This window comes from Anopheles ziemanni, chromosome 3 (assembly GCF_943734765.1).
Source record: "Anopheles ziemanni chromosome 3, idAnoZiCoDA_A2_x.2, whole genome shotgun sequence".
Classification (NCBI taxonomy): Eukaryota; Metazoa; Arthropoda; class Insecta; order Diptera; family Culicidae; genus Anopheles; species Anopheles ziemanni.
Genome location: NC_080706.1, coordinates 57,651,618 through 57,672,254, shown reverse-complemented (window position 1 = coordinate 57,672,254; position 20,637 = coordinate 57,651,618). Strand labels below are relative to the sequence as shown.

The window sequence follows — 20,637 nt, the reverse complement described above, 5'->3', positions numbered from 1 at the left end:
TACATACACGACGACGATGCAAGAGCGAACGAGACGGAACCACATGTGCGGCAAGAGCCAACACCCCGAATACACGTCCATTCCGCAGGAGCATCAACTGCCGACTGACCGACCCGACTCCGACCGCTGCGTGTGGGCGTACGCGCACACACCAGCGGAACGAAAGAGAAGAGTTAGGCAAGGCAATAACCGATATGGGGAATGCGTGGGAACTTTTTTTTGCCGTTTTGTGCGTGCCTTTTGCATACCGACCCAATTACCCGGGACAAAACCCGGGTTTCTCAGCTCCTATAAGTATGCAACACGGTGTAATCGGTATCGCGGATCGAATGAATTTAGTCGTTTTTACTGGAAGACCGTGCAGAGAACCAGGGACCCTGGTAACACAAAATGAACTTTTCTCCATACAAATTGGAAGCCGGTTGTCTGTACGGTTCTCTGCACGGTCTTCCAGTAAAAACGACTAAATTCATTCGATCCGCGATACCGATTACACCGTGTTGCATACTTATAGGTGCTGAGAAACCCGGGTTTTGTCCCGGGTAATTGGGTCGGTATGCAAAAGGCACGCACAAAACGGCAAAAAAAAGTTCCCACGCATTCCCCATATCGGTTATTGCCTTGCCTAACTCTTCTCTTTCGTTCCGCTGGTGTGTGCGCGTACGCCCACACGCAGCGGTCGGAGTCGGGTCGGTCAGTCGGCAGTTGATGCTCCTGCGGAATGGACGTGTACTCGCGGGGTGTTGGCTCTTGCCGCACATGTGGTTCCGTCTCGTTCGCTCTTGCATCGTCGTCGTGTATGTAGCGCTGTTGACGTCTCGAACCATTGAAATGGCATGATTGAATCTGAAAGAAATACTGGAAACAAGGTTGGCTATCGCCAACCTGAAATCCAACACGTTGTGTACCCAATATATATCCACGAGTTTGGGACATGAGGTTCGCACAACAAACGGACGAAATTTAAAAAAAACAAGCAAGATAAATTATCTTGGCTATGGAGACGCTCGGTCAGTGATGTAGTCAAGGGGCAATCAGGGACGTATTGAATTGATGGTCGTCATTTTTTATTCGAAAAATATAAATATTTTTTGACCTAAAAATTTTTGTTCAAGAAATCGAATGCGCGTCATCTCATTGTGTACTGATGTCAATGACTTTTGTAGTATTCAATGGGAACATGTTTTTTGGCACTTGCGCCCAAACGGTGGTAGATAGCGGCTTGCGGTCTTGGACAAACTTCAAGTCCTTTTTAAAACGCAACTTTTAAAGTTCCACGAAGATCCCCTCAAACCATCCTTCTGCCCGTAAATACAACCCAAATGTATAAATAGGTGCCCTTGCAAAAATTGTCACAAACCATTCAAAACAAAATACAACACTCGTTTTACCACTCGGTCGGTCACACCACTGTGATGTGAAGGCAAACACACACTATAAAAATTAAAATCATCCACTCGGAATCTTCTAGTGTTGTTGGAGTAAAATTGATGCAAAACGATGCAAAGGTGGTTATAATGTAACAAGTTCTGTTTATTATGAAAAAAAGGAAAACGAGAATACCATGTACCAGGGGATATGATGCAATGGAAGATAACGATTTTCAAAGCTATGATTTTTCCAGAAGGAACTTTTATTCATACTTAGCTTCCAAAATTTAACAGACCGGATAGATCGGGCAATGATAACGGTATTTACAAGATATTTCACAGTATTTCCTTTTTTCCTGCCACCCAGCACCCCCATGTTGCCATGTGTTTAATGCAGAAATCGGCTTCGGATCGGATTTTTCAGCCTAGCTTGTCATTTGAGGAAATCAGAGCGTTTACGCTAGTTTTGATCCCAACATGACTTTTCACTCACACGGTTTCCTCGCCAAACGTTAGCAATTTGCAACATATCTATATTATTATTTTTTCCTGTATTATGATGGCTTCAAGCAGGTGATGCCAATCTTAAAGAGAAAAGATTTCGTCAAGCTAATGCAATTTCATTTATAAAAATATATTCGAAAATATTATTGTTCAATTGCATTTGTTTACTCGGCGTGGGTAATGCTGTTGCAAAACATACGCTTGTATTGCTGTAGCAACAGCACGCGCCGATAGAAAAAAGATCACTACCGGACAAATTATCGTTACTTTGTAAGTTTCCTAGGAACACAAATGCTTGGGTTTCGATATTACATGGCCTTATTGTAATATTGATGCGATTGTATTATGAAAATCGATCGAGTGGGTTATTGAAAACATGAAGTCTTTGGACAAAACGTTGGCATGCATTCAATTATTCAGTGTTGGTGACACTGTTGCAAAACATATTGCAATATCTGATGTAGAATCTACGCGAGGCCGGAAAAATAATACCGTTATACCGTACCTTTCCTTTAAGCACAGGAAATGCACATAGTTTGATTGCGCATTCACATAAGGTGCTTTGAGCCTGACACTACTTAAGCCTGGTGCAATGGAAAAGTTGTGATTTGTTTGTTTGCTGATTGAAAACGAGAAAGTGCGTGGTTGGATTAAAAATTCAACGCGGTCGTCGGGATTTTAAATTCATCAACATTACTTTCATGCTAACTTATAGATATTTTAAATGACTCGATCGTGTTTTTGTTGAACTTTGCTCTTGTTACAAATGCTTATGTTTTACAGTACGGCGTATGCGCTTGTTGTTTTCATTGATGTTGAACTGTGACCGATTTTTTCAAACAACGTGTTAAACGCATAGTTTCTGCTCGCAGGTACCATCTTTGTCCAAAGAGACATCTTTTTACCAGTTGTTGTTTTGTAAAAACCATATGGCAATGTTGCAAATGCTTTCAAAATCATTGATCTTTGATCGTTCATAACTCCATCAGTTGTAAAGCGATTTAGGAGTTATGACCTGAGTTGAAAAGATCCTTTTCTGGTTAACATTATGTCTTCGGATTGTGTTTAGCTACGCTAAACCGTAACGGTATGTTTTGGAATTTATTTATTATGCATTTTTAAAACTTCTTATAGATTTCTTTCCGACTGCTCGTTGTATCGAATGGTAGAACGGAACATAAACAAAACAAATGCATGAAAAAAACGTGCGGCGTACGCGCGAACACAAAAAACATGCATACATGTTACGTTCTCCATTCTTCGCTCTCATATACAATTCGAATCGGTGATACCGTTTCCCATACGATTTCTATGCAGAGTCCCTACAGGTATGCAATTTTTAACGAGCGCTCGGTACAAAATCGAATCGGTTACTTCGTTTCCCAACCGGAAATTTCGAACGCCGGCGGTGCGAGTGCAACGGCAAATTTGACTGGTGTATGCGTCACTTTCTGACCCACGGCGGAGGCGTGACCGGTTCGCGATCGAAACGGTTCTTGCTGGTGGGGAATTCTTGCTGGTGGGGTACCGTTCACTAGCTATTCATTTATAATTAATTAATTAACTAGTTATAGTTAACTATCTTCACAGATTTGGAAACAACTTGGAATATTCAATATATTGCTACATGTATCTCTATTTTAATCTCGTTTTTGAGCTAACTGTCTTTCATACCTGATCTAAAACTGGTAATTACATTATTTGATCTAACAATGGAAAAAAGTAATATATATTTCATTTCTTTGCTTAAATTAAAAAAAAACCAATGAGTCGTTACCTTTTTTCAATGAATGTTTAACTTCAAAAAGATAAATTAAAATAACTAGAGAATTTGAAGCATGCGACGAGGTAATCGAACAAGCGGCTGGTAAAAAAAGACATGACCCCGGTAAACAGATCATTCTGTGTGCGGTGGGCGAGATAAAAGGAGATGGCTAAGGATGTTACTCTGGGGATCTTCCGACACTGCAAAGTACGGCACAGAGGAGGAAATTTACCATAGTGGAATAAAGTGGATGAACCTGTCTTTGGAATGTTCAACATTTGTGTCACATAATCTTCTCATCATCATTAGTAAAAAAAAACTGCCACCATACGAAAAGCATGGAATAAAAGGCACTGATTTTGCACACTATTGTGATTTTTAAAAAATGTGCGCGTAATTTTTTTTTTTGCGCGCAGAATAACAATTTTCATCACATCCTTGTTGAAGCGAACACTTTGCACGCACTATTTAATTGAAAAAGGTGTTGATGAATAAATAGAGATGTTGACACTTCACTGTGCTACCACAAATGCACAGCACAATAAATTGTGTGTGGTACCACAGTACGGCACACCAAAAAGTGTTACAGGAACAAAGGGCGCAAAAACATGCAACACAATTACCATGAATTTTTTTCAAAATTTATAAAATTTCAATTTAGATTAAATTAAACATTTTCAACAAGGAACCAAATTAAAATTGAACTTTAATTTTTCTTAATTATATTCCATTGGAAAGTTTTCATTTCCAGTTTTCAGCTTTATTTCATGACAAACCATCAATAACTTACCAACCGAATCATTTTTCTCGAATATAATTTTCTATTAACCAAATTGACAAGTAATTTAAATTTTGACTTTTTTATTAAATATTATTTTAGTACACTGAAATTGACAATCGTGCTGTTTGCTAATTCATTTCCAACGTCCTCAAACTGTTTTGAGAATTTTCCTCTTGTTTAACAAATAACAAACAAACATATCTTTACAATGATCTCTTAATTTACGTTAAGGGGTCAATCATACATTTTCTTCCAAAAACCACTGTACCTTTTATGCATTGAAGCACAATTAAGATAATTTGAATCATTCACGCATTTTCATATTTTTCATTTAATTTTATCCAAAAGTAAATTCACAAACTAATTCGGAAACAGCTGCTCAGTTAGCGTACCCTATGATCCGCCTTTGGGTGAGTCATAAAACCACTGTACCTTTTATGCATTGAAGCACAATTAAGATAATTTGAATCATTCACGCATTTTCATATTTTTCATTTAATTTTATCCAAAAGTAAATTCACAAACTAATTCGGAAACAGCTGCTCAGTTAGCGTACCCTATGATCCGCCTTTGGGTGAGTCATAAAACCATGTTGGTTCGGAGACATGTACGAGCAAACGTACAGAAGGGTGGAGGAGTGGAGAATGGATTTGGAGGTGGCACAAAGGAGGGAGTTGTCTCTATCATCAATGAAGAATTAAAAGTATCCCTTCGTTTCGATTGTTACAACCCTGGCCGATTTCCACATTTTCTTTGCAAAGACGGCGAGATAAGAGATGCGCCAGGTTAGCAACGAGAGAAGCCCCGCATCCACATATGAATAACGGAATATAAAGGAATCATACCAGGTCCAAAGGAACCATATTGCATGCATGCACACCAAAAATTGCATTATTTTTTATTTTAAGTTTTATAAAATAAATGATAAAAAATTACTAAAGTAGTTTATCCGATTTTTGAGTTTGGTCGACGACTAGATCATAAAAATTTTTACGACTTGTCGTAACGAGCGCGCAAAAAAAGAACTCAAGAGAAAATAGCTACGAACGTTAGGTAGAGCTCACAAAAATTCTAGTATTTTATGCGTTTTTTTTCCAAACTGCGTGATTTTGACCTTACACGCACTATTTATAAATTCAGTCCAGTGTGGGTGGACTACCTAAGCAATAATTGATCTTTACGATCCCAGTAAGCAGCCAGGTAATCACAGAAGATCCCTTTTTTGGTGTTTACATTATTGATCATGTCGATCGGTATTTTCTGGACCGAATTGGCAGGAGGTGTTAGGAACGAAAAGTGTTTCTAACAACATTAAAATATACCTGAATCCATAGCTCATTTTTCAATAACAATAATGGACACATAGTCCGAACCTTATTTGGCATAGCAGTAAGAAAGCACTTGCTTGCAGAAAATTCGCAAAACGTGCCGCACTTTTACATACCGAACTATTTGTAAATACAAACACTTGTACGGAATTATTTTCTTATTTAATCTATCCTGCTTTTGCATATTTTTCATTAGTTTTCCATTCAAAACATCATCAACGTTTTATCAACACAAAGTAGGAGGCGCATGGTTTAGTAAAACCGTTATGTTCAAACCAATTAGTTTTTTTAAACTGAACCGATCTGGCCGGTTGAAGCAGTATTCTTGCGGAAGGTGAAAACTGGCCGCCGTGCTTTAACTTTCATAAAAGTTGCTTGTGTTGTACACAATTTTCTGTCCTGCTCTAGCGCACGGGCTAGTTCGGAAGGTTCGTCTGGTTGCCTACTTTGCGGAGTTAACTTAAAACTGTTGCATACATCGCGGTATTAATTTGGCCGCTTACCTTTCTCGAGCAGCGGCTGCGTTTTAATAAGGCGGCTGCAAAATGACGTCACACATGCCATATGTTTACGTTTTGCAACCACCGACAGGGATCATTTTATTATGACCAACGCTTAAAGTAAGCATTTGAAACATTTTCTTTTGATTTTTAATTGGGTAAAAGAGTAAATGAGGCCCCGGGCTAGATTCTCCTCTTCCTACTGGTTCACATTAGGCGCCTGAAGCTATGCAAAGCGCGACGCATGCATACTTTTCAAATATTTGATCGCTAACCGTTCGCTTAAAAGAACATAACGGTTCAAACTAATCACGCAGTGGAGGTTGAAAACGGGTTAATATACTTTTACATGTTAAGTTACTGTAAGTTACTAGTAACTAAACTATACCACACATGATGGACAGCATGAAACAATGAGTTTAGCCGAAGAAATGATTTGGAAACGGCGGCGCGCCCGCAGCGAGCGCAGCGAGCGGACTGCGCTAGGTCTACTGAAAAAGAGAGTTTGTTATAGTTTTGAGAAATAAGCCCCTCATACCGCACCCGCTAGGTTGATTGCGTAGCCGAAATTAACGGTACACACTACGATTCAAATACTCGTAGGTTGTATTTAACGAATTAATGTACCACCAATTGCATACATTCAGTTTAAACGTCCACAAGAGGTGTACCCACGATCGAAAACATGGCGGCCGGGGCCTCATTTACTCTTTTGCCAAAAATTGAAATGATAACATGCACGAGAACGCTGCATAGCCGGTTTGGCTGGTGCGTATGTGGGCCAGAGGTGCGCGAAGAACAGGAGAGAAGGGGTGAGACGAGTAGACGGGAGAAAGCTCCACAGGAATTTAAATAGTCATGCAGTTCAAACCAGTCAAGCAGAACGCAGCCATCGGCTGAGTACTGAGCATGAGCGAGCCGACCCGGGCTCTCTCACGGCTGCCGATGCTCTCGACATCTGATAAGCTTCTCACCACGTGCCCAAGGGGCATAGACCCATGAGGTAGGTTCGGGTCGATCTGCTCATCACTAGTCTTTACCCATTTGTGTTTTTACGGTTCGAATGGAATATGAGTTGGTTATTCAGAAATACTATCAATACAGGTATTTGAGTTGATATAGTTTATTTTAAGTAAGTTAGAATACATTGCATATTACATTGACATTGACCATTGGAACCGGATGCTTTTAACCTGCTTCTAAATACTCTATTGCAATCGATACACCCGAAAATTCAATTATGTATGCAGAGGAAAACTCAACAAAATTTGTACAAAAGCGAATTCTTAACATTAGACGTGCTTAAGAAATATACGGCTGCAACAATTATCTAACATTATCGGCGCAATCAATTAATCTGATCTGATAATTTTCATCAATTAATCTGATCTTCTTACAACCTAGTGATAAGCACTTTATTGTTCTAGAATCAACGTGACTCGCGGAGCTGGAAATTTTATGACAAACCATGGTTTATCCATTTTGTTGCCTTACCACATTTGACTGAGCGTTGTTAATCAAATTTCTACATGGTTTAGAGAGACACCGGTGGGGCATCATTACTGTTGAAGTAAATGTTGTAACCACTGGACAAATACAACTACGGTTTTTTTATACCATACAATTCGAATATTTACTTCACTTATTAAGTAATCATATTCTCCAGCTATGGTAGAAGAATTAAACCCACAACCACTAGAGAATTGAAAAACTGGAATGTTCATTTGAGTCATTTGATGTGATTTATGTCATTTAGTTTAGCTCGTGGTAATAAATGCGTTCGTGATTATTCCGTATATACTACAAGAACAAGCTTTAGCTTCTTGTCCAAATGCATAACTGGAAAAGTCAGATAAATACTTCGAAATGGACACGTATATAATATGAGGATTGTTTAAGTTGTTGTAAATTTAACTTCATTCAGCACAAAACTTTGAGAGTTTATTAAAACTAAAAAATTTACGGTTTGCAACAATCTAGCACCACTTTTAAGAATCTCTCATAACATAAAAAATATAGTAACAAACTGACATCTGGTAAAACAGCATACATGTGCTATTTACAGTATACCAGCTATTACAATGACAAACTTCAAAATAAATTTTAAAAAATAAGCATTGTTCAATGACAAAAATTATGCCAGCCAGGATAAAAGTGGAAATATTACGTTGGATTGTTACGACGTAATCTTTTTACATTTACACCTAACAAATAAACAAAAATTATTGATCATTTGAAAACATGTAAGTGTACGCAAAGAATAAGTGCAAAAAAGTGATAGAGACGTAAAACATGGTCAAAAAAGTGACGAATGATTATTCTTGACGAGATAAATCCAAACTACGTTTGTTGATATACATGTAACAAAATGCCTCATTTAAAATAATGTGCCGAGACTATAATAGTAAAATTAAGTAAGAACAAGGATATTTCTGTCAAAGTTCTATTTTTAATCATATATAATAAACTGCATATCTGCAGTCATATATAATAAATTCCACTCAACCAATAAACTTTGAATTTAGATAACCTCCCAGGTTTTTTAAAATTACGGTCTTATTCTATATGCTGATATTGTAAAATGTTATTGTTCGACAACTATTTTGCAAAAGATGCCGAAACGTGATTACTGAAGATACTTGAGATAGAAGCAAAATGTCTAGGTATTCAACATCATAGAAACCAAACAACTAATACGGTGTGGTGTGCTTAAGAAGAGGCATCCTGCTTACTAAAATCAATCGTGCTGCTCAAACCACGTTTACCATGTGTGTTTGATATTCCGCCCACCATCACATTAATAATTGAATCTGATAAATTAATTAAATTTAGCGGTATGAAAACGACTAGAATTCGCTGAGGCAAGGCGAATACACACAGTAGACTTGTTTGATCTTTTAATGAGCAAATCTTGGGCGAAAAAATTTTTCAATCAAATGTGTCGACTATTAAAAATTACATCTCAGAAGGAAATGTCTCAAATAAAGCTGTTGAAATGTCTTCTTCTTCTTCGTCTTCTTCTTGGCGTAACGACCTCTTGGTCATGCCTGCCCGTTAAGGGCTTACGAGACTTGTTTCCCTGTTGTACGTGTATAGTCAGTCCTCTCGTACAGGGGAGGGTCCGGTCTCGGTAGTAATTTGAACCCACGCCGTCGAGGTGGTGAGCTCCGGCGCTCATGGGCCGATTTTCTAACCGGCGCTACCGCTCGGCTGTCGCGAACCCCTTTGTTGAAATGTCTATTCGACTCAATTTCGAGGGTCACTAATCTCATAACCCAACTTTCTTAGCTCGTATATCCTATTGCATTACGGTTCCGGTATTACGAACGGCTGACCACCGATCTATAATATGCCGTCTTTCGGTCACACAAACTCTCTTCGGAGAGAGGCCTTGTCCCACTAGGGGATGTCGTGCCACATAAAAAAAAAAATATCCTATTGCAACTAATTAAAATTTCCGATTGGTGTCATTAGAGAAAAGAATGTATCAAAAATTACGCAACGTACCGTTTAAAATAAACTGTTGTCCCAATTATTAAAAGATAAAGATTTGACGCTTTTTGAAAAGTTTGAATTTGCTCCGTGCCGTGTTTCAACCACCATAAATAACCAGGAGTCTACTGTATTAACATTTGCACTCAACATTATTTTGTAAAATGGTCATTTCTTTGATTTGGTAGAACTTAGATTTATTTAAACTAAAAGAGATATTTAGCCTCAGCACGGATTTCGATCGAATGAATCCGATCGAATCGAGCTAAATTAACAGGTCGCATACATATCGCGTCAAATAAACCGAACCTTTAGCTTGATATGCATGAACATTGACAGCTCGGTTCGGACGGAGTCATTCGAAAGCAGTCCGTGCTGAGTATGACTATCATTTTTGTAATCAGTAATTACACCTTTTCCAAACAAGAAAATTTTGAATGCCAATATTACATTTTCCATGTTTCACTGTAACTTAGAATCTAATAAAAAATCACGGAATCGTAAAAGTAATTGCTGATTTTTTCACCTCTGGGTTTTCATGAACATGTTCTTGCTATACTTTAATGATAAGCCATATTAGATCGGTTATGTATTAGCTCTTCAATTTTGCAGCACAGTAAATTGAATTAACTACCAGGATGTCAATTCGTATGCCTGATTTTGGTTCAAGCGTATATTGAAATCAGTTCCAGAAAGAGTTAATCCCATAGGGTATATAAAGCATTTTACTAGAATATTTACTTCATTTTGATACTTTTACATTTGCCATTCATATTAGTATGTGTCTTTATAGGCACTGGTAATAATATAACTTTGAATGATAACGAATACTTATTGATAGAATTAAGTACGTTGTCTTCCTGGTAATAAATTCAATTTACTGTCATGATATCATATGTTCTATTTAATATTGTTTTATCAATATTAGTAAGTTAAAATATGAGTATGTATTCATGGTTTACAATACTTTGCTGCAACAGGATCATCGAAACCTTAACTTGCTTTACTTTGCTACAGTAGCATCTTCCAAAGCTCCTTCTTCTTCTAATTTAGACAAAAATTTCATCATCCTTACTTGTGGATCCATCTGTCTAGCCAAATCAATCAGGTCCAAAAGTTTCTTTATTCCCACAAAAATGCGCCTTCCTTTGACTCTTTTGTAAATGGCAGCTAATTCGTTGCGTCCAAAAACGTCAGGTTCTTGTTCAAGCACAGCTAATAAATGCTCTGGCGAAGATAGATTAGGCACATGCAACACTGCTGTAAAAGCAGAGAGCATCTCCATATCTTCCAAAACTTGCCTGAAATAGAAATATTAAAATGTTATTGAACTGTTCAATATTCGAATTCGTATTGAATTGCTAGGTTCGTACCTTCGACTCGTGGTGCATAAAATGAGAAGTTTTTTGCCTTTCGGTGGAGGTTTTTTCAAAAGCACCAAAAGAGCTTGCAACGTGAGATTAGAATAGCGCGGACCGATAGGGCCGTAATCCAGCAAACGTTCGATATTATCAACAAGAATACAGCTGTACGTTGAACGGTAGGCATCATCGAAATACTATAACACGAAACCAAAAATGCAATAACAAAATGATACAATATTAAATATCAAACAAACATACATGTGTGTAATAGATTAAAAATTACCTTCCGAATTTGCAAGCATTTAGCATTTTCTGTAAATCCGACCATGTCGTCAGGGCTACATACTTTGACGAATGGAAAATCAGATAGCTTTGCAAGCTTTGCAGCCAGTGCTGTTTTACCGGCGTTTGGTGGACCTTCCAGCAATACTGACACTAATCCGGAGCCTTCAGCTCCACGTGCCTGTTCCGTGTATAAGGCTCCATCTTCAAGAATGTGAGCCACCGGTAATCCCCAATTGATAAACCCTCTGGTCAGGTAATGTTCCAGGGCCTCCGCCGCCGTACCAAAAGCCTGTTGTAAACAAAAAGATAAAAGATTCGAGTTAATCGGTCAGTTCACATTTGTAACAATATTTAGATAATTGTTATGCAATTTTAATTTATAGCTATTTAAGTTGATAGAATACAAATATTTATTTATGAATTTACGCTACCTACTTACCGGCTTTATGTCATTTTCAAAAGCATGATGAAAATCTTCCCTGGTCACCATCAGTTTTTCCATTGCAGCTGGATCAACTTCAACTTTAGATGCAGCTTTTATTAGACGATTCATAGCAGTAGATTGAGCGGCACGAACTAAACCTTCTAGTTCAGCGCCACTAAAGTTCTTAGTCATTACGCCCAACTCGCGTAAATCAACATCCGGAGCAAGTTTTTTAAATTCCTTCATTCGACGAGTATGAATTTGAAGAATCTGTACACGGCCTTCTTCGTTGGGTAGACTGATTTCCATTTGAACCTCTAGACGACCTGGTCGCATTAAGGCTTCATCAATCATATCTCGTCTGTTCGTCATACCAATCACCAGAATGTTATTCAATTGTTCGACACCATCAATTTTTGCTAACAATTGATTGACAACAGTATCATGCACACCAGAATTACCTCCAACTGTACCACGAGCTTTGCAAATAGCGTCTATTTCATCAAAAATAATAATATGCAAACCACTTGCCGGGCCAAGCTAAATAGAAACAATCAAACAAATTAGTTTTTATTAAAAATTATTATTAAAAGTTCTCCTCACCCTTTTTTCTTCCTCTTCAGCATCAGCAAACAGTCGACGAACATTCGCTTCTGATTCACCAACATATTTGTCCAAAATCTGAGGACCGTTGACAATCTTGGGTTCTCGTGCATTCAGCATTGTACCAATTTGACGAGCCATCAACGTTTTACCGGTACCGGGAGGACCATAAAGTAGAATACCTTTCACATGTTTGCAACCAAGTTGCTCAACTACTTCTGGCGGAAAGACACGTGAAGCAAAAGCACGTCGAAAGATGGCATTGAATTCACGATCTAATCCACCGATTCCCATTCGTCCGAAATCCCAGTCTGGGTTGATGATAGATTGCCGGACCGCAGTCGCACGACCCTTTGAACGACCAACCAAATTCAGTCCAGATCCTTCTGCTTTTTCGAATGTTACCACAGTGTTCGCCAACAGCCGACCAAAGTTTACCCGTTTTGGCTCTGTAGGGCCATTCGATCCTCCGCTATTTCCAGCAGTCATTGAAGCAGCATCAATTACTTCGAGTGTTTTCACCGCCAAGCACAGCAACTTCTTATCTTGGAAGTTAAATACTAATGGTTGTCCAACAGTAACCGCTAGCCCAGCAAACTGTAGCAAAAAATCCTTTGCCATTTGATCACTATCGTACGGCTCGTGCGTAACGCTGCATTTATTGCACATTTTTAAGTAAAAAAAAATGCGATACGATTATGAATACATGCTCATAATGCCCAAGGGACTGAAAAATGAAATTTTATAATGCTGAGAAACTGAGTGCTGAGATGTAAAAAGCAGATATGAACTTGAAATTGAAAATTCTAAAATCAAAAGGCACTAAGCGATACAATATGAAATAATGCATTCATTTCCTGATACACTCTTAATAGAATTATTTTGGCAGTTTTTCCATATATAAAAAAAATATACTACTTGTTGTTGTTGCTATGCTAATTGTTGTTCTAAAACCGAAGAAAAATGAATATTTTTCTAAAAATTTGAGGATTTCATTGGATAAATGACGGCCAGTAAGCAAACAACTAGCAAACAACATGCAAGCATTTTTATTCTGAAGTATGTGTTATGTGTGATTGTAGTCAGCAATAATTTGGCAATAATAAGCAAAAATTTGGTTCAGTTGCATCGATTAGTGCCAAATAAATGAATAAACTTTTGCAAACACCAAAGAACATGTTTTCCGAAGCAGATGCACTCATAATATTCGCCACGCAACGAAAGTATTTCGCCACGCACGAGCGACAAAAAAATTGCACGAGCTCTAGCAAAGCAGTACAAATGTCATCTGCTTGCCCGAGTCAGGCCAAGCAAACGTGTGAAGGAGTTAAAACAAAACGTACCAAATCAAGCTCATGCCCATATCGAATATACAGTATTATATAAAAGTGGTAACAATACGTACGTTTTTTTCTGGAGAAAATCAACTTCTAGTGCAATACTACAGAGCACTTCTGAGGACCGCTCAAACAAAAAGGGTTTAACGCTTATATCCTGATTTATAGACAGTGTTGCCCATTTTCGTTGAAGTAAAGAGAATCCAATAGTCCCTGGATTGATTTCTCCAGCCAATGTCCGTTCGGTTGAGAAAATAAAATGTTGTCCAGGAGCAGTTGAAACATCGATATATCTAATAGAAAAATTATAAAGATACAGATGGTGAGACAACGATATCTCTTAAGCAAAGTTAAGATAACTTACTTGATGTCTGGTGCAAAATCACCACCGCTTACGATGGCCCTATTTTTCAGCGAAAGCTCGTCGGTAGGACATTTTGCAGCTTTCATTATCTGTCAAAAACAAGTAAAATCATCGTTAAGTAGTATTCTTACACACTTTATTTTAAGTAACCGATGATAGTTTGATATAGCTGGCTTATCAGCTGGTAGTTTATTGAAATTAATTAGTTAATCTATTACCACTATCCTTTAAAAATGTTACCGGACTCCTAATAACTAGCCTTTATGAATACAATATAATTTTCTCTGGTGTAACGATTTCGACAAGCTAAACATCTCGGTTGCTTCACCACGTTTGTTGTGTATTCACTAGTGTCAAACATTGTGGTATAATATTAAAATTGGAATTTTGGCATAGTCTCCTTATTTCGTAATATTTTGAGAGTCGTTAGTCTATGTAGAGATGAAAATTATGAAAAAATGTTGAATTAAGTTTCAAAGAAATACAAACAGGATTTACAAAGAAAATTTATCGGAGTTTCTACGGTAGCATTGGCAGCGGCAGTGTTCACAGGAGACAGACATTTTCGATGTTTAAGCTAGTATGCGGTTCGATTGAACTTCTTCAAATATAAACAATGAGTTCACTACATTGTAACTGACACCACCAGTTGAAGAAAATAAAAGTTTTTGAATTACTTCACCGGTAATAGTGTCCATACATACCAAAATCATTGACTTTTCTTAAAACAAATGTTTATGATGTGACCAATAGCAAAAGATATATAATAAAAATGAAAGTACTTACCATTGCCATGATGATAATTGCTACTTTTCCGCTTTAATTCCTATATTCACTTGTTGTAAATGCCTCAAATGACTTCAAGATTATCAATCAAAATTCCTAAAAACGATCTGTAAAGATAAGGCCATATCCGGGGAACTGTATTATTATTAGTTATTGATTACATAAGATATAAATTCCGCCACACAGCCGAGCGGTAGCGCCGGTTAGAAAATCGACCCATGAGCGCCGCCGGGGCTCACCACCTCGACGGCGTGGGTTCGAATCCAAACCGAGACCGGACCCTCCCCTGTACGAGAGGACTGACTATCCACGTACAACAGGGAAACAAGACTCGTAAGCCCTTAACGGGCAGGCATGACCAAGAGGTCGTTACGCCAAGAAGAAGAAGAAATAAATTGAAAATCAAGTTGCATTACTAAAGACATTAATGACAAGACATTGATCAGCGGATTTAAATATATTGAGTCTTAGCACGGATTCCGATTGAATCGAGCTGTCGTCTGTATGCATTGGGGTTAATCGCAGGCCGTGCTTGCAGCGATTTCTTTAATCATTTTTAATGCTGGTGACTTTTCATCAGTTGGTGTGTCTTATAAGGCGTAGATTCATTCAGATTCATGAATCTGAATCAGATTTACACAACTCTGAAGTAACCCTTAATCAATATAAAAAACAGATTGTTTGGCATTGATGCTCTGATGTCATGTCATTGATGTATGTCAGAGAGAGAGATATAGATGATATACAATAATACAATTAGCCTTTTTAAATTTTTATGGGTGGTTTGAGGCAATTGTTTAAAATATCAAATCGAACATAAGACAACCTAAGGCTCTTTAAATTCAATCCGAAACGCCGACGGCACGACTTTTCGTTCTAACTTTCTATCCTTTATTGAGTCTCGAGTCCGAAAACTGAATAGGAAAAAAAAAAACAGGAAGTAAAGAATGAGCAAGGTCACCGACAACTCGTTCACAAAGGTTCAGGCGTTAAATTCGGACGCTTATTATTCCGACAAAGTTTTAACAATAATAAATCATCTTCTTCTCCGGACAATCTACGACAAGACTGCCTAGCGACAAGATAGCTACCTCTATCTTACGTCTCCAAATATATGTTAAAAACAGTTTCGAAACGCCCTCTTTTTGTTGAAATTACGAAAAGAAAGTGGAAGAAAAAATATCAAACAACTTACTGTGTTGTTTGCAAATTCGGAAAATGAACCGATCTCTTTTAGTTTTGTATCTTAACGTAATTTGACGACTCAGTACGTCAGCCGATTTCCGGTCAAGCGTTCGACTTTGAAGGTGTAATTTTATGTATTCCAGCTAGAAGCTTCTTTTCAATTCATCCGCACGCGCGACCAAGCACAATGGCGAAGTATGCATTTCTACTCGTGCGCAATACCTGTAAAATTGGCTTGCATTTATCAAATTTCATGAAACTTCACAGCTCAGTTTCCGGATTTAGATTAACAGAATTCTTATTATTCTGCAAAAAAACTAAAATACTATCTATGAATCAAAACAAACATATAGGAAATAACCACAATGACGCATAGCCAACATGTCATTTCACTTTGTAACGCGCACAATTCCCATTACACAAAACGTACATTTTTTCATTCGGCAAAATCAGCAAAGATAACAAGTTTCACTTTAATTTAACGTTTCACAATCTAGCTTTAACAATAGGATAGCAGAGATAGAGAAGCACGACACACGGGTCCAGAATACTTGCGACTACTTTCCACTTCTCGATATCTGGAATTCAGAACACTGTTAAATTCTATTCCATTCCCACGCATGCGTTTTGTTTTGCTTAACACATTTTTCGAATCGTTAAAGCCAGGTGTTTCAACCCCATGGGAGTCGAACAATAAGAAAAGATGACCAAGAAACGCGTGACGCGTCGAACGTGACCTGGACACAAACATCAGCTTGATATGCCACGGAAACACTACCTCAATCAATAGCGAAATGGAACAGAATGTTAGGTGGACGATGTGAAACTGAAATATGGTTGAATCACAGACTTGTGGGTGCACTGATTACATCAACCGTAACGTTGAAATGAATCGATTTAGAAATTAGTACAACCGCAGTTACTTTTTGTTTTCAGCTTCACCACTTTAACACGCAGGATGTGGCAGAATCGGGATTCAGAAGACCCGAAGATTCGATACCTAGACGGATTCGGAAGATTCGAACCCCATCTGACGGATTTAGAATCCGATTGGTCCTATTGAGATTAGAATCATATTTTAACATAACATTTCCACATCATCTCCTACTTGTTGAAGAGCAGTTTGTTAACGTTTCGGTACCCGAAAAAACTTTGGTAAAAATATGAATTAAAACGGAGTTTGATAACTGAATTACATTTGTGAAGCCTAAAAATAAGTAGTACACCGAAAAATCCGTTGTTTCGTGAAGAATATTGCTCGTTTTGTTCGTGTTTCTTCTTCTTCTTCTTCACTTCGTCGAGGATTTACTCCACTACGGCTATTGAATCCAGCTTCCTGGGCCTTCGCAAGCTAACCTGGAGACATAGACCTCTTTAGGTTAAGGACTGGCAACTAAAGGCCATATGTCCTGATTTTCTGTGGTTTTCGATTTTCTGTAGGCGTCGCCTTTTGACTGCCACCATGCGGCTAGGAGCACTGCTAGCCAACCACGCTAGTGCGCAGTCAAAATGCGGCTGTTCACCCGCCGTAACGAAAGGAATATTTCCTTCCGTTTGTCAGATCGCACGAAACTCGTGATCCGCTTGATTACTCAAACAGCACGAGATGTGCGTCGGCTAGGATTTCTCTGACTTGAGCTCCAGCTCGGCGACACCACGCGGCCGTGCCTCAGATAACCTTTTTTTTCAGCTAACCCTTTCAGGAACCTCGTGCACTGCTAACCATCCGCTCTGATGCGACGCCGAACTGGAACTCCAAGGTTACTTCCAAGGTTGGTTTATGTTTAACGATTTGACAGGTAAACATAGCGCCATCTTGGAATTTATGATACCTAAAACAAGCATTCGTAATGAAAGTTTGAACTCAATTCTGTAACAAAAAACAGATAAACCAGGATATAAAACACATTTATACTGATCGACTGCTACCAATCATATGATTTCTGTATCAGAAAAACTATTTTATTGGAACTTTAAGGCTAACACCTATCTGTGTATCTACAACACCCGGCAATTTTATCCTCAAAATTGGTTCTTTTTGGTCATCAGTACCAACAAGGTAGAGAGACATGAAAAGCTGTGTGACCCAACCTCTAGTTCTAGTAATCTTGGTTGGTTCACAATATTTTTTTAGGAATAGGGTCAGTGTGGGTATTTTGCCCATGTATGTAATTTTCACCCAATAGAAAGTAGATCAATTATTACAATGATTTCAAATAAAAATATGCTCTAATATTTTTTTTAGTGTTGATGTTTCGGGGAGAAAATTGCTCGTTTTTCTCGCGTTTGTGACTCGGTTTGTTTACGTTTTGTCCAGCTGTCGGTTTGTTTACGTTTCAAATTGACATTTGACAAGAGCTAGCGCGACGTCGCGTTTTTCGCTGTTTCTACACTAGCGCGATTTGTGCGACATTGTTTTTGTATGGAGTTCAGCCGGCTCTCAGGCGACGTCGCGTTTCGTGACGGTACGTCGCGCTGTAGTGTGGACCAAAGTGATTACTATCCAGGTGGGTTCATCCCGAACAAATCGCCTTGACTTTTTTAGAAAAATAAAGGAAACATTTGACAATCGTTCCGGGTTTTGTTTATGCTTACAATTTGCCAGTTGTTGTTTCCAAAGTTCTTTCCGATAGCGTAAGAATGCCGTATTTATCCTGTTCAGCTGTTTTTTGCAAAAATAACTCATAGAATGGGAAAAAATGCGATATAATGAAGATATTGTCGTTTTAACTAACACGTTTCGTGTAGCATTGTAGCAACAAAGTGTTAACATATGTGCCTTTGGACGACCTAACCGCATTACCCATCTCGTCCAACCTTATTTACTAGATGACTTTGCAATGCATCGTAGATGGAACTGTGTCCTCAGTAAAGTTGTGGCTAAAGCAACCCGTAGACGTTGCGAACTTGTACGTGCGAACAATTTGACAACCAGGCATTGCCTATGTTAAGGAAAGGAAAGGAAGATATAAGAGGAAATCTTCCTTTCCTTTCCTTAACATAGGCAATGCCAGGTTGTCAAATTGTTCGCGCGTACAAGTTCGCAACGTCTACGGGTTGCTTAATGAGGGCAGAGTCTTCCGGTAACCGTATCAACTGGAACCAGCAGCTCGCTAACGCGTCGTTATCCTTTTGTAGGTAAACAAAAGCAGGAACGATTGTCAAAAATTAATTTCAAAATGGCTGCCACGACCAGGCCTTTGAGCTCAAGGTGTATAAAATAGAAGGTGAAGTCGTCCAGTGTAAAATGACATTTCATGACTTGACATAACACTTCTGGTGTATTCACGTGGGTTTTGAGGGGGGGCATCGGAAAAGGATTGGGCTTTTGACACAACTCTTCTCAAATATGGCACCCCTTCCAAAGCGACATAAAGTCACCTTCTATATTTATACACCTTGCTTTGAGCTCACCTCCCTTAGGACCCACCTTGGTGTGGACCCCGAGTAAGGATTGACGGATTGACCATTCTACCCTTATTACCGCGTGACTACATTAGGCGTACCATACCAAAAAACTGGTACGCTCCTAGTGTCAAAAACCGATTTTTCTGTCAGAATCGAGCGATGCAAGTGTAGTCACGAAACCTCTCACTCCAACTCTATGCTTTGTCCTGCTCACCTTATGTATTCAAACTGAATCCAGCAGTTTACGGTTACAGATAGTAATTACAGGCAAATTAAAACAAAAAGATTCGTTTTACCACATTGTTTCACGATTTAGAAAACATAAATTTATCAACGTATTGAATGCTGCATAACTTCTTTCAAAACGAAATAGTTGTTGGATTAAGAACTATGACTAACTGAGCGGGTAGAAGTTTTAAGCAAATACATCGTGTCAATTATAATAAAAGAAAAAATCGATGAAAAGAGAACGAGTATTTTTGTTTGTTAACGCCTAGTTGGAACGACAGTTGCAGCGCATTATTTTCATCCATGCAGGAAAGTTGTCGTGTTTCAACAATATTATGGTATGGAAAAATAATAATAACAGTTTTAAACTCCATCATGCTTCTAAAATATGATATTTTTTTTATCAATTAACTTTTTGGAGATGCTCTTCACAAATTAACTGATAATTGCTCGACAAGTTCTTACCAATATGAAAAGTCGAGCACTTCATCGAGCTCTTTCGAGCACACCATCGTCAGCCAACCCAGAAGTGCTGGGTTGCATTTGGTATGGTACGCTGGAGCTCGACCGTACCAAGTTTTGGTACGCCGTGGTATGGTACGCCTAATGTGGTCACGCGGTAATGTGTTCACGCGGTAATACTCTGGTCAAATACTGTTGAGCATTTTGACAAATCGTCAAAAGAAAAATACAAGAAAGCTTTGCGTAATTTGAGCGCGTAAAATTTTGCGTAATTTGAGCACACACGAAGGCAGATTTGCAAGGATGCTGCTCACTGCCACGGTTGTCTGGCCGTCGGCGATCGGGAGTACTACGTCCGGAAGGTGCTGTCTCGGATTCTTGGGCTGCTGAAGATGACCAAAGATCCCGCGTTGCATATTGCTATTGGTCAGGTGTTTGCGTACACGTTGCA

At 38.5% G+C, this 20,637-nt stretch overlaps 1 protein-coding gene across 1 annotated transcript; it reads right to left on the bottom strand.

Annotated features, from left to right (window-relative positions):
* Positions 1-10,016: 10,016 nt before the first annotated feature.
* On the bottom strand, positions 10,017-14,956 carry LOC131289190 (vesicle-fusing ATPase 1-like). Its single transcript, XM_058318399.1, has 8 exons — positions 14,904-14,956; positions 14,118-14,206; positions 13,822-14,046; positions 12,417-13,068; positions 11,829-12,353; positions 11,388-11,678; positions 11,114-11,298; positions 10,017-11,041 (listed from the first exon to the last, which is right to left on the bottom strand). The coding sequence occupies exons 1-8, from the start codon at positions 14,910-14,912 to the stop codon at positions 10,744-10,746; spliced, it is 2,274 nt and encodes a 757-aa protein (XP_058174382.1). The 5' UTR covers positions 14,913-14,956; the 3' UTR covers positions 10,017-10,743.
* Between the last annotated feature and the right edge of the window lie 5,681 nt (positions 14,957-20,637).

Excerpts from the sequence above, each read along its gene's own strand:
- LOC131289190 (XM_058318399.1), bottom strand. Across the intron at positions 13,069-13,821 it reads GATTTTCTCCAGAAAAAAAC|CGTTACGCACGAGCCGTACG; the intron begins GTACGTATTGTT and ends CAATAAATGCAG. Across the intron at positions 11,299-11,387 it reads AATGCTTGCAAATTCGGAAG|TATTTCGATGATGCCTACCG; the intron begins GTAATTTTTAAT and ends TTCGTGTTATAG.